The sequence below is a fragment of the Helianthus annuus genome, chromosome 15 (assembly GCF_002127325.2).
Source record: "Helianthus annuus cultivar XRQ/B chromosome 15, HanXRQr2.0-SUNRISE, whole genome shotgun sequence".
Classification (NCBI taxonomy): domain Eukaryota; kingdom Viridiplantae; phylum Streptophyta; class Magnoliopsida; order Asterales; family Asteraceae; genus Helianthus; species Helianthus annuus.
This window is the reverse complement of record NC_035447.2, coordinates 52,365,436-52,383,206: the sequence shown is the minus strand read 5'-3', so window position 1 is coordinate 52,383,206 and position 17,771 is coordinate 52,365,436. Positions and strand designations below refer to the sequence as shown.

Genomic DNA, 17,771 nt, shown 5'->3' with positions numbered 1-17,771 from the left:
AGTCTGCGTTTTTTATATTTGCTCAATTGTCACAGATAGGGATAGGTTTCAAGATCTACTTCCTGCGATGATGACGACTTTGACAGAAGCTTTGAACGGTGGACAAGAGGCCACCGGACAAGAGGCATTGGAGATGTTGATTGAGTTGGCCGGAACTGAACCAAGGTTTTTGAGGTGACAGTTAGTGGAGGTGGTTCAGTCAATGCTGCAGATTGTGGATGCTAAGACGTTAGAAGATACTTCTTTTCTACAAGTTTAATGGTAAGAAAATAGTCGATGTTTGGTCTTATATTTTGAATAATGAAGAAATGTATAGATCAGATAATTCTAAAAGAAGATACTTCTTTTCTACAAGTTTAATGGTAAGATTAATTTTTATATATAATATTTTTGCAAAATATTATTTAATTGTTATTTAATAAATTTTCAATTAGGATAACAAGTTGATAGGTAATGCTGAAGAATTTGAAAAAATATATGAATTGTTTAAAAGAAGACTAGAAGTATTAATGGAAAAGGAGAAGCATCTTTTATCATTTCAGGATATTGATCTGGTATGCATATTTATAATTTTTGAATATTTTTTTTTATATACAACGAAGCTTATTTATTGTATAATTTAATTTATATCAGGTCTGTATACCAGTGTTAAGTTCAAAGGATTTCTATCTTTTAGTACTCAATTTGAATGATGTATCCCTAATTCTTATGGACAACAAGTGCAAAAATATTGATGATTATGAAAAAGTACCATATATCATAGTAAGTCCGTTATTTATATTTTACTTAAAATTTTATCCTTTTCTTTATTTCTAATATATGAACCTATCAATTGTTTTTTTTAGGGGAAGTTATTTGGAAAATATCTAAATTCTTTTAAACATAAGAATGCAAAAGAGATATATAAAGTTGAACCAAAGAAAGCTGATTTCAAATGGAGTACTGAAAAAAATCATACAGATTCTGGAGTATTTCTTATGTGTCACATGGATACTTACATGGGAGAAAATATAAAGGAATATCATTGTGGAATTTTTGCTAAATGTTCGGGTCAAGTAAATCAATTAAAAGTTCTAAGAAGGAAGTATGCGACAAGAATTCTATTATCAGAACTGAATTTGAAGAAAGAAGAAATTCTAGTAGAAGCTAATCATTTTCATTGTCTTAGAAAAGAAGAGAAGAACAATATTTTAGATTATGCTATAAAAAACTGGAATAACAGAGGTTGAGGTTTGAAGATGTATTGAATTTTTCTATCAAAAATTTAATTTTTTTAGTTAATGTATTCTTTCAGTTCAATTCTTCAGGACAACTTTTTTTTTTAAATTATCAGTTTTGACGTTATATTTTCTTAACATGTTAAATAATTGTTTTTAATAACTGCAAAAAAGTATTCTTATAAAGAAAACACTAAAAAAATGGCGAACCGAGAAACACTCTTAAAAATTAAACTTAACATGTTAAAAAAAACATGTGTTTTGAAGTTAAATTTTCTTAACATGATAAATTATTGTTTTTACTAACTGCAAACAAATAATCTTATATGCGGATGGTTCATTGGGAAACACTAAAAAACTGGGGAACCGAGGAACACTCTTAAAAATTAAACTTAACATGTTACAAAAAACATGAGTTTTGATATTATATTTTCTTAACATGTTAAATTATTGTTTTTACTAACCGCAAACAAGCAATCTTATATGGGTATGGTTTATTGGGAAACACTAAAATGCTGGGGAACCGAGGAACACTCTTAAAAATTAAACTTAACATGTTAAAAAAAACATGAGTTTTGATATTATATTCTCTTAACATGTTAAATCATTGTTTTTACTAACCGCAAACAAGTAATCTTATATGGGTATGGTTTATTCGGAAACACTAAGAAGCTGGGGAACTGAGGAACACTCTTAAAAATTAATCTTAACATGTTAAAAAAAACATGAGTTTTGTTGTTATATTTTCATAATATCCAGTTTTTACTAACTGCAAACAAGTAATCTTATAATATACAGGGAGGGTTCATTGGGAAACACTAAAAACGTGGGGAACCAAGTACAATCTTAAAACTTAACATGTTAAAAAAAATTTCTAAATGTTTTTCGATGTAGAAACATTTTTAAGAAAAAAAACAAAAAGTAAAATTATTTTAAAAAAAGAGTTAAAAATATATATATATATTATAAAATTAACTTAACATGTTAAAAATATTGTTTTTTTGAAATTTTTTCAGCGGTCTTTTTTTTATAAAAATGGGTATAAACTAATCAAAATAAAAAATAATTTTAACATGTTAAGTTAAATTTTTTCAAGTGTTCTCCTGTATCCTACTTTTTTTGTGTTCCTCAATGAACCTCACACTATAATACATTTTGTATCTTATTATTATTATAAATTTTATTAATTGCAAGGTAATTTTTGTGTTACCATGGATTCCTAGATCACGAGTGATCCGGGTGAGATTGGAGATACATGACCTTGTAATATTCCACTACAATTATTTATCATTAATATGAATATTTTCTTAACATGTTAAACAATTGTTTTACTAAATGCGTTCATGTAATCTTATAATAAACATTTCTAAAAGAACTCTTATATTCTAACTTGTCAACTTTTTTTAAATCACACATTGCTAAATATTTTTTCAGACTGTTTCCTTATAAAATACATGTAGAAACATTTAAACATATAAAAACAAATAAAAGAACTTAAAAAAGTCATAGTATTTAAACCATAATAATCTCCAAGTCACTACATTAAACCATCATTAAAGATTAAAGATCCATGATTTACAAAATAAACGACCATTTCTTTTCTTGCTTTCTTCACATTCCTAATTTCCTTTTTCTTTGTTCTTGTTTTCTTCGGCCTGTCTTTCTAATTCCTCATGATACTTTCTACAATTTCTACTATCATGTGTATCTGTGTAAATTCCACATAAATTGCACCTTCGTATGGTCCTCTTTTTCTATTCAATAGCCTTCTCGCCTGGACCCTTTAATCTTTTGCCTGTACCAGAACCTTTGTTTCTAATTCCAGTTGGATTTTGAATTTCATTTTGTTCTCTAACACGTACTCCAAGCATTGATTCATACCTAGCTTCCTTCGGTAATTTTTCTTGATTTAGCTCTTTAGCTTCTATTTCTGTTCTCATATCCTCTATTTTTTCCATGAACTCTTTAAGTTCAGCTTTATTATTCGTCAAAGCCCTTAAACAATAATCAACCGAAGATATTGCTTTGTTAGCCATTTCTTCAACTTCATTATCTGTTTCACTGTATAGAACTTTTTTTTGCCTTACATCTGCAGGAATCAAGTCCTTCGTCCAACGTTTGCATATATACTTTTCAGGAATTTCTTCAATATCACAGTTATTTAAAACATGGAATATATGTTTGCATAGTATTCCAAGTCTCAAAAACATTTGACATGAACATTCAATATTTCCATCTTCTGTATTACGGGTAACCTGAAATTAAAGTTTTAATTTAACATGTTGATTTTAAAAAGTCTTATAAAAACGAAACAAAAAACAATATGAAAAAGCTATAAATAAATAACTAAGATGGACTTTATAAAACAAATAATATTTAACATGTTAAATATTTATGAAACTAAAATAAAACTTAAAACAAAAATTTTGTATTTTGTCAACCTCAAATCGATACAAAAAACAATATGAAAAAGCTATACATAACTAACTGAACTTAAACAAAAATTGAAACATACCTTGAATTCATGTATTGGTTCAGTGTTATACATCTGCAAAGGCACTAAGTCATCTTCAACAGGTTGACTTTTTCTCTTTTCTTTTACGATTGTAGTTTCAATTACTCCTTCAGAATTCACAACATTATGAGAACATCTCCAAACAGATTCTTCGATTTCAACTTGAATCAATCTAAATATTGTTCTAGTATATAATTTTGCAGCATGCTTTTCAATATTCAAAGGAGTTTTATACTTTGGAGTTGTGTTTTTTGTTTGATGATCTAGCGTTTCTTGTATATATTGTTGTTTGTCCATAGCAGCATCAAATGAAAACATAAATTGTATCAACGTATCTCCATAGTGAGTAAAACTGTTGAAAAATGAATTCTCACTTTCTGATCTTGAAGTTGTTCTCATCAATCCACAAAATTCAACATCTTTAAAATAAGATGGAATCCATCGATGTCGAATTTCATACATATCTGACAGCCATTTATTTCCCAAAAGATTGTATCTTCCATCAACTCTCTCCATCTCTTCTCAAATTGTTCAGGTCTAGTATAAATACTCCAAACAAGTTTATGAAACTTACTTTTAAACTCAGCATTGTTTTCTACATCTCCACAAACCTAAAAATATTTATTTTAACATGTAAAAAAAATTCAATTGAACATGATATTAATAAATATAAAAAAAACTTAAGTTTTACCTTTGTTGGAAGTTTGTTTGTAATGTGCCATGTGCAAAGTCTATGTTTTGATTCAGTGAATACTTTTGACACAGCAACCTTCATTGCCGGATCTTGATCCGTAACAATTATGTTTGGTTGTTTTTTGAATGCTTTCAGAAAAATTTCTAGCAGAAATGTAAATGATTCAATATTTTCTTTTGCAATCATCCCAGCTCCAATCGTAACACATTTCCTATGATTATCCATACCAGTAAACAGTACAAAAACCATACAATACCTGAAACAATTAAAAAAACAATATTAAAAATTAAATTAAAATTCAATAAATATTTAATATAAAAAATATAACAAATTTGTTTGTCCTATAAGTTGCATCAAAAGATATAATATCCCCAAACGCTTCATAATTGCATTTTGTAGTTTCATCAGCCCAAAAGAAAGCAGACAATTCATTGTTTTCTAACTTATATTAAAATGAGAAATTATGCAAATGTTCTCTTCTTTCTTCCATTTTATCCTTTAACATTTGAGCATCATTCTCACCAATAAAAACATTAAGATTCCTTCTGCAATTTTTAAAATCTGTTATTGTTCCATGCACAAGATATCTAGAACCTCTAATACTGCTTAATACATTATGAGCACGTGTTGCTCCTATATTATTTGAAGCAACCCTGTGAATGAATTTTTCTTCCATGTCATCCAATTTCCTTCTTTTTCTTAACAAATGCTTGTATTCTGAAGAAACTAACTCATGATTATGTCTATCTTCAAAATTATAAAGGATATAACAATCTTTTTCATCGCTTAATCTAAATCTCACTCTAGCTTTACAATCTGTCTTTTGAGCATTGGAGTTTCTTTTCTGTTTACCACTATCTTTTTCATCCAACGTATCAACACTAACATTTTCAGGAGCGAATGCTTTGTTGCAAAGTATATATTTTATTTTAATATTTCCATCTTTATCATGCTTTTGTGTAGACAATCTGGTATCAAAACCATATTTTTCTGCATATTCTGTATATGCTTGAATTGCACTCTCTAAGGTTTTGAACTTTTGACCAATAGACAGTCTATTTTCTTCTGGCCCATTTGGTACCCAAAATAAAGATCCATGAGGAGTGCTACTTGCATAACTGTTGTAAAATTCACTTGTTGAGATATAATTAGATGCTGAAAAGAAAAAAAAAGGAAAATCAAAACATATATATAATTTTAAACATAATGATATTAATAACAATAATAATTATAAGACAGAGAGAAAAAATTTTAATACCCTCACCTTCAAATTCACTTGGTCCTTCACTTGTACTTACACTTGGTCCTACTATAAGATTATCATTCATTCCATCCATTTTGAATTTTCAATCTAACCTTTATAAAACAAAAATTATAAGGTTAAATTCTTAACATCTTAAATATTTATTTAACATTTTAAATATTTATCATTCATTAAATCCATTTTAAGTTTCAATGAACCTTTGTAACAAAAATAAAAAGCAACTTCTCAACATGTTAAATATTATAATATAAATCAGTTAAAATAAATGACAAACAACTTGTGTAATTTTTAATCTTTACATTTAATATCTTATTTAGATGCAGATAAATATTTTCTTAACATGTTAAATAAATGTTTTTACTAACTGCATAGACGTAACCTTATAATATAAATCAGTAAAATTAAATGACAAACAACCTATGAAAGTTTTAAACTTCACATTTGATATCTGATATAAGCATAACAAGTTATATTGATAAACTAATATGTTAGTTTTTATTAATCGCAAGGTACGTCTTGTGTCACCATGGTTTCCTAGATCAACAGTGATCTGGGTGAGACCAGAGATACATCACGTCGTAGAAGGTTAGGAGCTTTCCCGACAATATACCATTGCGAATAATTATAAATAATACAGAATATTTTCTTAACATATTAAATAAATGACAAACAACCTATGCAAGTTTTAAATTTTACATTTGATATCTGATATAAAGCACAACAAGGTATAATAAAAAGCTATATTCTGAACATGTTAACTATAATAAAAAGCAGATAAATATTTTCTTAACATGTTAAATAAATGTTTTTACTAACTGCATACATGTAATCTTAGAACACAAATCACTTAAATTAAATGACAAACAACCTATGCAAGTTTTAAAATTTACATTTGATATCTGATATAAGCAGAACAAGTTATATTAAAAAGTTATATTCTTATCATGTTAACTATATTAAAAAGCACATAAATATTTTCTTAAAATGTTAAATAAATGTTTTTTACTAACTGCATAGACGTAACCTTATAATATAAATCAGTAAAATTAAATGACAAACAACCTATGAAAGTTTTAAACTTCACATTTGATATCTAATATAAGCAGAACAAGTTATAGTGATAAACTAATATTTTAGTTTTTATTAATCGCAAGGTACGTCTTGTGTCACTAAGGTTTCCTAGATCACCAGTGATCTGGGTGAGATCAGAGATACATCACCTCGTAGAAGGTTAGGAGCTTTCCCGACAATATACCATTGCGAATAATTATAAACAATACAGAATATTTTCTTAACATGTTAAATAAAAGTTTCTACTAACTGCATATGTGTAATCTTATAATATAAATCACTTAAATTAAATGACAAACAACCTATGTTAGTTTTAAATTTTACATTTGATATTCGATATAAGAACAACAAGTTATATTAAAAAGCTATATTCTGAACATGTTAACTATAATAAAAAGCAGATAAATATGTTCTTAACATGTTAAATAAATGTTTTTACTAACTGCATACATGTAATGTTAGAACACAAATCACTTAAATTAAATGACAAACAACCTATGCAAGTTTTAAAATTTACATTTGATATATGATATAAGCAGAACAAGTTATATTAAAAAGTTATATTCTTATCATGTTAACTATATTAAAAAGCACATAAATATTTTCTTAACATGTTAAATAAATGTTTTTTACTAACTGCATAGACGTAACCTTATAATATAAATCAGTAAAATTAAATGACAAACAACCTATGAAAGTTTTAAACTTCACATTTGATATCTGATATAAGCAGAACAAGTTATAGTGATAAACTAATATTTTAGTTTTTATTAATCGCAAGGTACGTCTTGTGTCATTAAGGTTTCCTAGATCACCAGTGATCTGGGTGAGATCAGAGATACATCACCTCGTAGAAGGTTAGGAGCTTTCCCGACAATATACCATTACGAATAATTATAAACAATACAGAATATTTTCTGAACATGTTAAATAAATGTTTCTACTAACTGCATACGTGTAATCTTATAATATAAATCACTTAAATTAAATGAGAAACAACCTATGTTAGTTTTAAATTTTACATTTGATATCCGATATAAGAACAACAAGTTATATTAAAAAGCTATATTCTGAACATGTTAACTATAATAAAAAGCAGATAAATATTTTCTTAACATGTTAAATAAATGTTTTTACTAACTGCATACATGTAATCTTAGAACACAAATCACTTAAATTAAATGACAAACAACCTATGCAAGTTTTAAAATTTACATTTGATATCTAATATAAGCACAACAAGTTATATTAAAAAGTTATATTCTTATCATGTTAACTATATTAAAAAGCAGATAAATATTTTCTTAACATGTTAAATAAATGTTTTTACTAACTGCATACATGTAATCTTATAATATAAATCACTTAAACTAAATGACAAACAACCTATGCAATTTTTAATCTTTACATTTCTTATCTTATTACGCACAACAAGTTATATTGATAAACTATTATTTTAGTTTTTATTAATCGCAAGGTACGTCTTCTGTCACCATGCTTTCCTAGATCACCAATGATCTGGGTGAGATCAGAGATACATCACCTCGTAGAAGGTTAGGAGCTTTCCCGACAATATACCATTGCGAATAATTATAAACAATACAAAATATTTTCTTAACATGTTAAATAAATGTTTCTACTAACTGCATACATGTAATCTTATAATATAAATCACTTAAATTAAATGATAAAACAACCTACGTTAGTTTTAAATTTTACATTTGATATCTGATATAAGCACAACAAGTTATATTAAAAAGCTATATTCTGAACATGTTAACTATATTAAAAAGCAGATAAATATTTTCTTAACATGTTAAATAAATGTTTTTACTAACTGCATACATGTAATCTTAGAATATAAATCACTTAAATTAAATGACAAACAACCTATGCAAGTTTTAAAATTCACATTTGATATCTGATATAAGCACAACAAGTTATATTAAAAAGTTATATTCTTATCATGTTAACTATATTAAAAAGCAGATAAATATTTTCTTAACATGTTAAACAAATGTTTTTACTAACTGCATACATGTAATCTTAGAATATAAATCACTTAAATTAAATGACAAACAACCTATGCAAGTTTTAAAATTCACATTTGATATCTGATATAAGCACAACAAGTTATATTAAAAAGTTATATTCTGAACATGTTAACTATATTAAAAAGCAGATAAATATTTTCTTAACATGTTAAATAAATGTTTTTACTAACTGCATACATGTAATCTTAGAATATAAATCACTTAAATTAAATGACAAACAACCTATGCAAGTTTTAAAATTCACATTTGATATCTGATATAAGCACAACAAGTTATATTAAAAAGTTATATTCTTATCATGTTAACTATATTAAAAAGCTGATAAATATTTTCTTAACATGTTAAATAAATGTTTTTACGAACTGCGTACATGTAATCTTATAATATAAACAACTTATTCAACTGAATGTATCAAGTCTAGGCTTCTAGAAGACATGTGTGTAGCTTGTCTTAGTAGCTTGGTTTTATTTGTGATGAAATATTATACATCATATTATATTTTAAACTTAGTTGGTAAATTGCTCAACCCCAAATATTGTACTGAATGCAGGGGGTTTGATGCAAACTTAGTGGCTTCGGGTAAAATAGTTGGTAAATTGCTCAACCTTATTGATAACACTGCACATCGTGTTGTTGACGGCCTACCGCCGCTTGTTCCATCAACATCTGGTGGTGGTGCCCAACATGACCACCATCAACAAACGCAGATGGGTCCTAGGGTTTTATCTAGTAAATCAGCAATGGCAGTGTCATCTTTAGTGCCATCTGCGTCTATGGAGCCCATCTATCAAGCAGACGGAAACAACATAAATATGATGCATAACCACAGTGCTTCAGAACCTGCTTTTGGTCGTTCTCCCATGCAGGTTGTCATAAATTTATATTTTCTTATAGCTGGATTTTTGATTCCGATTATTTGACATTACATTGTTGAAACGTTGAAAATGAAATAACTCTTCTGGTCGTATGGGACTTCAATGTTGGATCCGGATGAAACGTTGAAGGAAAACTCTGCTGATTCACAAAGTAAAGCATCTGGGAAGACTTCAGGGCGTCGCGGCTTCGGTTTGGGGGCCATGCTTTTCGAAAAAATGGTGTGTAGGATTCTACCGCCTCGCCAGGACAAACAAGTACAACTTATCCTAAATAGAGGTAGAAACTGGGCGGGCCGTGCCTGTTGGGTAACAAGTCAAAACGGGTTGGGCCGACCAGCAAACACAGTTTTCACTTTTGGAATACTATGAATAAAGAAAAAAGAATGGTCTATATATGATTACAAACCATATTATTACTAATAGACCCATTTATAGCCACCATACATCATGTTTACATTGATGTTTGTAGGCAAAGTTGGGGGACACTAATAAATTCTATTATGATGAGAACCTTAAGAGATGGTGGAAGAAGGGGTTGATCCGCCAGCAGAGGAAGCGGTCCTTGCTCCACCACCTGGGCGTTATTTCATCACAAATAAAACCAAGCTACTAAGGAAATCCAATGATAACTCAACTGGGCGTTATTTCATCACAAATCAAAATGTTAACTTTTGATTTCTATTCAAATGATAACTCAACTGAATGTATCAAGTCTAGGCTTCTAGCAGACATGTGTGTAGCTTGTCTTAGTAGCTTGGTTTTATTTGTGATGAAATATTGTACATCATATTATATTTTAAACTTATAGGAAATCCAAGCAAAGTATTTAACTATGTAAAGTAAAGCTATAGAAAATGATAATGAAAAAAGTACTCAAAAGAGCGAATCAGTTTTCAGAATGTTTTCAGAATGATAAGAGAATCTCAAGAGGAAGCAGTCCATAAATTTGATCTCAAAAAGAGAGAGAGACTGCATACACTAATAACCATACCAGTACTAAAGGAAATTTTGGTTGAAGCATTTTATCAAGCAGTTGGTATGCACATTCTAACTTATCAGTTTTGAACAATACAACAGAAAACACTACTCTATGTAGACTTTTTTAAATGATATTATAATATTAACCATACCAGTACTAAAGGAAATTTTGGTTGAAGCATTTCATCGAGCAGTTGGTGTGCACCTTCTAACTTATCAGTTTTGAGAAACATAACAGAATTCACTCCTCTATGTGTTGTATCTAATATTAGCATTTGCAGATTAACAACAAATATGATAACATCTAACCTAGATAACATCTCTATATAAATGAAATTTAATTAAAAATTATTAACATGTTAAAACAATTGTTTTTTCTAAAAAAGTTAAAAAAACATAAACATAAATATACATATAACCATAATTTCCTAAAATCAGGTTAAATTAAATAAAAATTAATCGATAATCGCAAAATAAATGATACCTTAACCTGAGATTTAAGATCTGAAACCCTAGAAACTAATACTGCATAGATCTCAGTCAAAATCGGCAACAGCTATAGTTTTGTAATAGCTTTCCTCAACCAGATCTGAAAAATATGAAGATTATTAGTGTAGATTCGAAAAATCTCATTGGAAATCTGAAAAATTGAACGGATCTGAAAAATATGGTGCTAGACCTTCTCTTAAATCGCAGTGGTTGTTGCTAGTGGTGTTTAATATTTGCGTTCGCGGATGCTGGTGGCGTATTGTAGTGGTGGTGGTGGTTTATGGTGGTGACGGTGGCGGCGTATGACGGTGACTCAGAGAACCTAGGGTTTCAAAGAAAGAATTCTGTTTGAATGTGGTGGAGTAGTAGATATATTATTTTGGACAAAAATGCCCCTGTTCCCTTGTTCCCCATTTTTTTAGAGTTCCCCAATGAACTCTCCCCTATATATATATATATATATATATATATATATATATATATATATATATATATATAAGGTAAGGTTCATGCGAGAACCACCTTTATTGCGAGAACCGCGAGAACCAATGTGAACACAACCTAAAATAGCTAAAAAAACCCTAAAAAACCTAACCCCACCCCCCAAAAGCTATTTTAGGGGTTTTTAGCTATTTTAGGTTGTGTTCACATTGGTTTTTCTTAGGGGTTTTTAGCTATTTTAGGTTGTGTTCACATTGGTTCTCGCGGTTCTCACAATAAATGGAGTTCTCGCATGAGCCCCTCCCTATATATAGGGAGGGGCTCATGCGAGAACTCCATTTATTGTGAGAACCGCGAGAACCAATGTGAACACAACCTAAAATAGCTAAAAAAACCTAACACCCACCCCCCCCCTAAAAGACCTAACCCCCCCCCCCAAGCTAACCCCCCCCCCCCCACCCCAAGCTAAATGCTAAAAACTAAAACCCCCAAAAAACCTAAAAAAAACCTAACCCCCCCCCCCAAAAAAAAAAAAACCTAAACCCCCCTCCCCCACCCCCAAAAACCTAAACCCCCCTCCTCCACCCCCAAAAACCTAAACCCCCCCCCCCCCCCCCAAAGTTAAAATGCTAAAAACTAAACCCCCAAAAAACCTAAAAAAATATAAAAAAAAATCTAAATTTTTTTTTTAATTTTTTTATGCTCAAATCGCTACTTTTAGTGGCAAAAAAATATATTTTTTTAAAAAAAAATATATTTTTTTTTCGCTTCGAAAGGTAGCGATTTTTATATTAAAAATATTAAAAAAAAATTGTGTGATTTCTAGCTATTTTTAGGCATTTTTGTTGTGTTCACATTGGTTCTCACGGTTCTCACAATAAGATGTGGTTCTCGCATGATCTTCTCCCTATATATATATATATATATATATATATATATATAAGCTGAAACTTGTTTATTTTCTTTAAAAACATTCCTTCGGCGCTTTTTGTTTTCTTTTGGGCCGAAAACTATTAAAAACATGTATATTCATTTGTTATTTTTTTCAAAAAAAAATGTCGGGAGGTTGGGTTTTCTAGGGTTTTCTAAAATTTTTAGGGTTTTCTATATAGCCCTACCCTATATACATATATATATATATATATAGGGGAAAGTTTATTTAAGAAGAAAATTTAGTTGAGAAGAAAAAGAACAAAGGTTAATTTTGTAACACTAAATATTTTTTTTCACTTATCTCATTTATTATCATTTTTTACTAATTAATTAGTCATAAAGACTATTATCCTTCACACTAACATTTTTTGCCTACACACATCAAAAGTTATCCTACATATTACAAAATTCATGCTACACGTTGAAATTTATCCTACACAACTCGTAATTTATCCTACACATTAAATTATTATTATTATTATTATTATTATTATTATTATTATTATTATTATTATTATTGAAAAAAAAATATATTTTGAAGATAAGTTACAAATTATTTAATGTAGTTAGCTATTAAAGAGGAAGACTAAAAATTAATGAAGCATGTAGATTTACCAATTTACCCTTATAGTAACATTAAATACTTATATTAAATGAAGTAAAATAAAGCATCCCTATTGGTTGAAATTTCTTCTTTTTTTTCTTCTTACAAAAACATTATTCTTATTTGAACTCTTCAATATATATATATATATATATATATATATATATAATCTAAAATATATATATATATATATATATATATATATATAATCTAAAAAAATTTGTGTGTTTTTTAGCTATTTTACACCAAAATCAACAATGACTGTTATATTTTTTTTAACTTTCAGTACATGATTTCTACATTGGTTAAGATTGTTTTTTTACATAAAAACAAAAGGAAACAAGCTCGATTGGAAGGATAAAAATATACCGAAAACTAAATGAGGAAGGTGATTCATGTCGTCACTTCGGCAGGTTGTGGGCACCTTCGGCTGCGCTTACGGACTCCGGCGGTGACTCGTAGCTTCGGCAAGTTGCAGGTTCTCCGGCAACTTGCGGGTCACTCCGGTGGCGTTCCGATGTACGAGAGGGAGTGAGGGAGATAGAGAAAAGTTGGGTGTCGATGGCTTATGTGGGGATGCCGTTTATATAGAGTTTTACATGTCCCGCAATGTATGGAAACGAATTTTGATTGATTCGTATGTGTATGTTAAAAAGTCTCGATTCATGATTTGTTGAAAAAAGGAAAACGCGTATCGGTTTATATCTCGAAAAATCAGCGAAATGTGAAAAGAAAATCTTCCATCCAAAAAGTATGGAAACATGACGGTAGGTTCATCCGTTTATTTTTATTTTTATTTTTTTAGCGGCAACTATATAAAACAAAAAGAATGATAGTTATAATAAGGTCCCTTTTCTATGAGAGTTTACTGGATTAGTTATAGTAATTTGTTTTTAAGTTCAGATTTCCTAAAAACTCATTTTTAACCTCTAATAACTAACTAGTTTATATATATTTATAAAAATTTAAATTAATTAGATAAATGACTATATTGATATTTAACAAAATGAATAAATGACTAGATAAAATCTCTCTTCATTTATTTAAATTCGTGAAAGTTTCTGAGGTTCGAAGTTAGGATCTGTATTTTTAAAACGGGTCGGATTTTGGGAATCAATTTTGACGGATGTTACAAGTAGATGAGAGGAAACTCGTTGCTTTTGACGTTCTGAGTGAGACTTTCAGAATGCTTCATTTTCCCAAGCGTATTGTAGTCAATTCTTGCCAAGGGCATTTTTTGACCATTGCAAAGAGGCTGCATTTGATTGTTATTGGAAAGTTTGTTGAGCTAACTGCTGATTTGCTCAGATATGAAGAAGAAGGCTGGATGAAAGTGTTTGTTTTCAATAATCCTCGTGTAGTTGATTATGTAGATTGGCGCCAAAGGACTAATATAATTGAAGACAACAAGTGGATGATAACAAGCATCTGGGGGGATATGATTGAAGTTGATCTGAGCAACGAAATTCTGAAATACCTCCAACATGTTGACAACTACAATGGTCCGAAAGGAGCTTTACTTATTGACACTACTGTTTCACCAATTGATTAGGAATTAGGATCCTGTATTTTATTGAATGTTATTTGTTGTTTTGACAATTGTATTTTTTATATAATTAGCGGTGTTAAAATTATTAATCATGTTTGTTATTTAAATTAATTAAATGAATATTGATGTTTGAGAGTGTAAAAGCTTGTAATATTGGCAAAGGTCTGTTTAAATGATCAAAGCTCTGTTATTGCGAACAGATGTTTCAAAATAAAACAGTGGTTGATACATCTGTTGACTTGGGTCAACAGATGGATGAACTTTGTATGTTGTTTGACACTTGTAGTTTTTATATAATTAGTTGTGTTAAAATTATTAACCATGTTTGTTATTTAAATTAAGTAAATAAATATTTAGGTTTGAGAGTGTAAAAGCTTGTAATATTGGCAAAGGTATGTTTAAATGATCAAAGCTCTGTTATTGGGAACAGATGTTTGAAAATAAAACAGTGGTTGATACATCTATTGACTTTGGTCAACAGATGGATGAAAACAAATGTTTGGAACTACTGTTGAGAAAAGTGTGGTTGAAACCGTTGTTTCGTTAAAATGGTGGTTTAAAACCACTGTTGGTTTAAAATAGTGTTTTGTGGAGGTTGAAGGGGATTGAAATGACTGATGGGTTAAAATATTGTTTTTTTTTGGAGAAGGAAGATTCTTGAATCACTGTTTAAATAATGACTGTTGTTAAGGCTCAGTGTTTTAATCCACTGATAGGCTATCCACTGATAGTTATAGTCAGTTACTGTTTTCATTTTCAGCACTGTAATATTGGCAAAGGTATGTTTAAATGATCAAAGCTCTGTTATTGGGAACAAATGTTTGAAAATAAAACAGTGGTTGGTACATCTGTTAACTTTGGTCAACAGATGGATGAAAATAGATGTTTGGAACTACTGTTGAGAAAACTGTGGTTGAAACCGCTGTTTGGTTAAAATGGTGGTTTAAAACCAGTGTTGGGTTAAAATAGTGTTTTGTGGAGGTTGAAGAGGATTTAAACGACTGATGGGTTAAAATATTGTTTTTTTTTTGAGAAGGAACATGCTTGAACCACTGTTTATATAATGACTGTTGTTAAAGGTCAGTGTTTTAATTCACTAATAGTCTATCCACTGATAGTTATAGTCAGTTACTGTTTTTTTTTGGAACTACTGATATTGATTCATCAATGGTTCCTAACAACTGTCATCCATTATTCATCAGAGGTTCTCACGTGGACAGTACTTAGCCGTCAGATCTTTTGTAACCGCTGCCACGTCAGAATTCACTTTTTCCACCTATAAAACCCTGATCAAAACCCCAAACAGGGTTTTGACTGTCGAGTCGAATTCAAAATTCCTTTCAAAAGCAGTTTTCATCAAATTCTCTCAAATCACTCATCTTCTTCCTTCGTTCTTAACTACCTTTGATTTATCATGGATCTACCATTCAAAATCCGTCATAACTACGTGTGTACACTTGCAAAAACATGTAAAAACACAGGTTTTCATTCCGTGATTGATGCACTTTCATCTTCAAAGTACAAAACTTTGTTGACCTGCAATGAAACCATCTACGTGGCTACCCAACGACTGGAAAAATGCAAAGCTTGAAACTAAGGACAAAAAGACCCGAGCTATTACTTCATCAATAAGGGGAATTCCAGTTGTCATCACACCTCAAACCATTTCAGGAGTTTTTGAAATCAATGATCTTACAGGTAAAAGCTCTTTCTCAAAAAAAAAAAGTACCAAACTGATTTCACTCAGAGAGGGTATGAAGAAGAAATGAAAAAGGATACTTTAGAAAAGGGCAGTTTTCTTCCTGCTTTGAGGTTTTTATTCCATACCCTCCTGATGTGTGTCTCAAATAAAACAACAACTTTTAATGAAATACCATTGAAAATTCAATACCTGGGCTATGCTATCATGGCTGAACAAAATTTTAACTACTCTTAGGAAATTTTCAATGATATGGTTAAGAATATTAATAAAAAATCATTTTTATTGTTTCCAAGGTTTTTAAGTTTTTATCTTCAAAAGAAATTTTCAAAGGATAATGCACATGTGCTTATCCAAGGAAATCCTATTCAAATAAACAATCTAACTTCTGAAACATTCACAAGGCTGTCAAAACCTTCAAAAACCCAAAAAGAGGTACCTGAGCAGAATTTAGCAGCAACAACTGCTCCTCAGGCCCCTGTTGTTGAGCCCACTGCTCCTGGTGATCACAGAAGCACAACCCCAACTGTGAAACCCACACCAAAAATAACCAAAAAAACCAAAAAGAAAACTATCCAAAAGCACCCCAAACCCACCAAAACGGTGACTCTGGAAGACGAGATCCTAGAGGTAACACCTGTGACAACACAAAAGTCACCTGAAACCACTGCTGCTACTTCCTCACAGCAGATGGAAGAAAGATCTAAACCTGAGCCTAAAACTCCTCCTGCATCCTCTCAAAAGGATTAAGTTGTATCAACAGGGACACCACAATCAATGATACCTCTGTTGGATGCACTTGATATAGCTCAGATAAAAATCAGTTCTTCTCAATCACCTGTCAATGAGAATATACCAAAACAAGTGACTGAGTCTGGTGTCTCTATCTCTGTTAACCCACTAATAGTTGAGGAGGCTACACTGCAGGAATTACAAGTAATTCCTGTCAGTAGTTCAAGTGGAGCAGCTACTACTGGTGTTGAACCCACTAGCTTACACCTGGATAATAGTTTCATTAGTGAGACTCCCTTGAAGGCAATTTCTTCTTTGGGAACCATAATGTCCACTGGTGTGTTTCCATTATACGCTGGTGACCTTAAAATGGTAAGCTCTGCTGAAGAAAGAAGTCCCCAGTACCGAGAACAAGGGGCATCAATGGATGATTTTTGGGAAACTTTTCTTAAGACAACCACTGATACAACCACCACTGGTGGGAAATCAGATGATCCCATTAACTTGGGTGATGGTTTAAAGTACAAAGAATTGACGGAGAGGGTTGATAAACTTGACACATCTGTTGCAGAAATCAAAACTATGCTGCAACAGTTGTTACAAGCTCAAAAGGCTACACTCACTGCTGCACCATCCGCAACATCTGATCCATCCGC

The 17,771-nt window shown here is 30.3% G+C and overlaps 4 protein-coding genes across 4 annotated transcripts; 1 reads left to right on the top strand and 3 right to left on the bottom strand.

Moving 5' to 3' along the window:
• Positions 1–653: 653 nt before the first annotated feature.
• Positions 654–1,229, top strand: LOC110913694. The gene is made up of 2 exons (XM_022158517.2): positions 654–762; positions 846–1,229. The coding sequence occupies exons 1-2, from the start codon at positions 709–711 to the stop codon at positions 1,227–1,229; spliced, it is 438 nt and encodes a 145-aa protein (XP_022014209.2). The 5' UTR covers positions 654–708.
• Positions 1,230–2,750: 1,521 nt separating this feature from the next.
• LOC110913695 (protein FAR1-RELATED SEQUENCE 6-like) lies at positions 2,751–4,029 on the bottom strand. Its single transcript, XM_022158518.1, has 2 exons — positions 3,733–4,029; positions 2,751–3,472 (listed from the first exon to the last, which is right to left on the bottom strand). Exons 1-2 carry the CDS (start codon positions 4,027–4,029, stop codon positions 2,972–2,974), a joined length of 798 nt encoding a protein of 265 aa, XP_022014210.1. The 3' UTR covers positions 2,751–2,971.
• Position 4,030: 1 nt separating this feature from the next.
• LOC110909666 (protein FAR-RED IMPAIRED RESPONSE 1-like) lies at positions 4,031–4,670 on the bottom strand. The gene is made up of 2 exons (XM_022154502.1): positions 4,424–4,670; positions 4,031–4,343 (listed from the first exon to the last, which is right to left on the bottom strand). The coding sequence occupies exons 1-2, from the start codon at positions 4,649–4,651 to the stop codon at positions 4,131–4,133; spliced, it is 441 nt and encodes a 146-aa protein (XP_022010194.1). The 5' UTR covers positions 4,652–4,670; the 3' UTR covers positions 4,031–4,130.
• Positions 4,671–4,874: 204 nt separating this feature from the next.
• On the bottom strand, positions 4,875–5,769 carry LOC110913696. The gene is made up of 2 exons (XM_022158519.1): positions 5,691–5,769; positions 4,875–5,581 (listed from the first exon to the last, which is right to left on the bottom strand). The coding sequence occupies exons 1-2, from the start codon at positions 5,761–5,763 to the stop codon at positions 4,875–4,877; spliced, it is 780 nt and encodes a 259-aa protein (XP_022014211.1). The 5' UTR covers positions 5,764–5,769.
• Positions 5,770–17,771: the final 12,002 nt, after the last annotated feature.

Coding starts and splice junctions, on each gene's coding strand:
- LOC110913695 (XM_022158518.1), bottom strand. CDS start 4,029: ATGGACAAACAACAATATATACAAGAAACGCTAGATCATCAAACAAAA. Junction 3,473..3,732: donor AACCAATACATGAATTCAAG/GTATGTTTCAAT, acceptor CTTTAATTTCAG/GTTACCCGTAATACAGAAGA.
- LOC110913696 (XM_022158519.1), bottom strand. CDS start 5,763: ATGGATGGAATGAATGATAATCTTATAGTAGGACCAAGTGTAAGTACA. Junction 5,582..5,690: donor AGGACCAAGTGAATTTGAAG/GTGAGGGTATTA, acceptor TTTTCTTTTCAG/CATCTAATTATATCTCAACA.
- LOC110913694 (XM_022158517.2), top strand. CDS start 709: ATGGACAACAAGTGCAAAAATATTGATGATTATGAAAAAGTACCATAT. Junction 763..845: donor AAAAAGTACCATATATCATA/GTAAGTCCGTTA, acceptor TGTTTTTTTTAG/GGGAAGTTATTTGGAAAATA.
- LOC110909666 (XM_022154502.1), bottom strand. CDS start 4,651: ATGGATAATCATAGGAAATGTGTTACGATTGGAGCTGGGATGATTGCA. Junction 4,344..4,423: donor CAAACAAACTTCCAACAAAG/GTAAAACTTAAG, acceptor AAATATTTTTAG/GTTTGTGGAGATGTAGAAAA.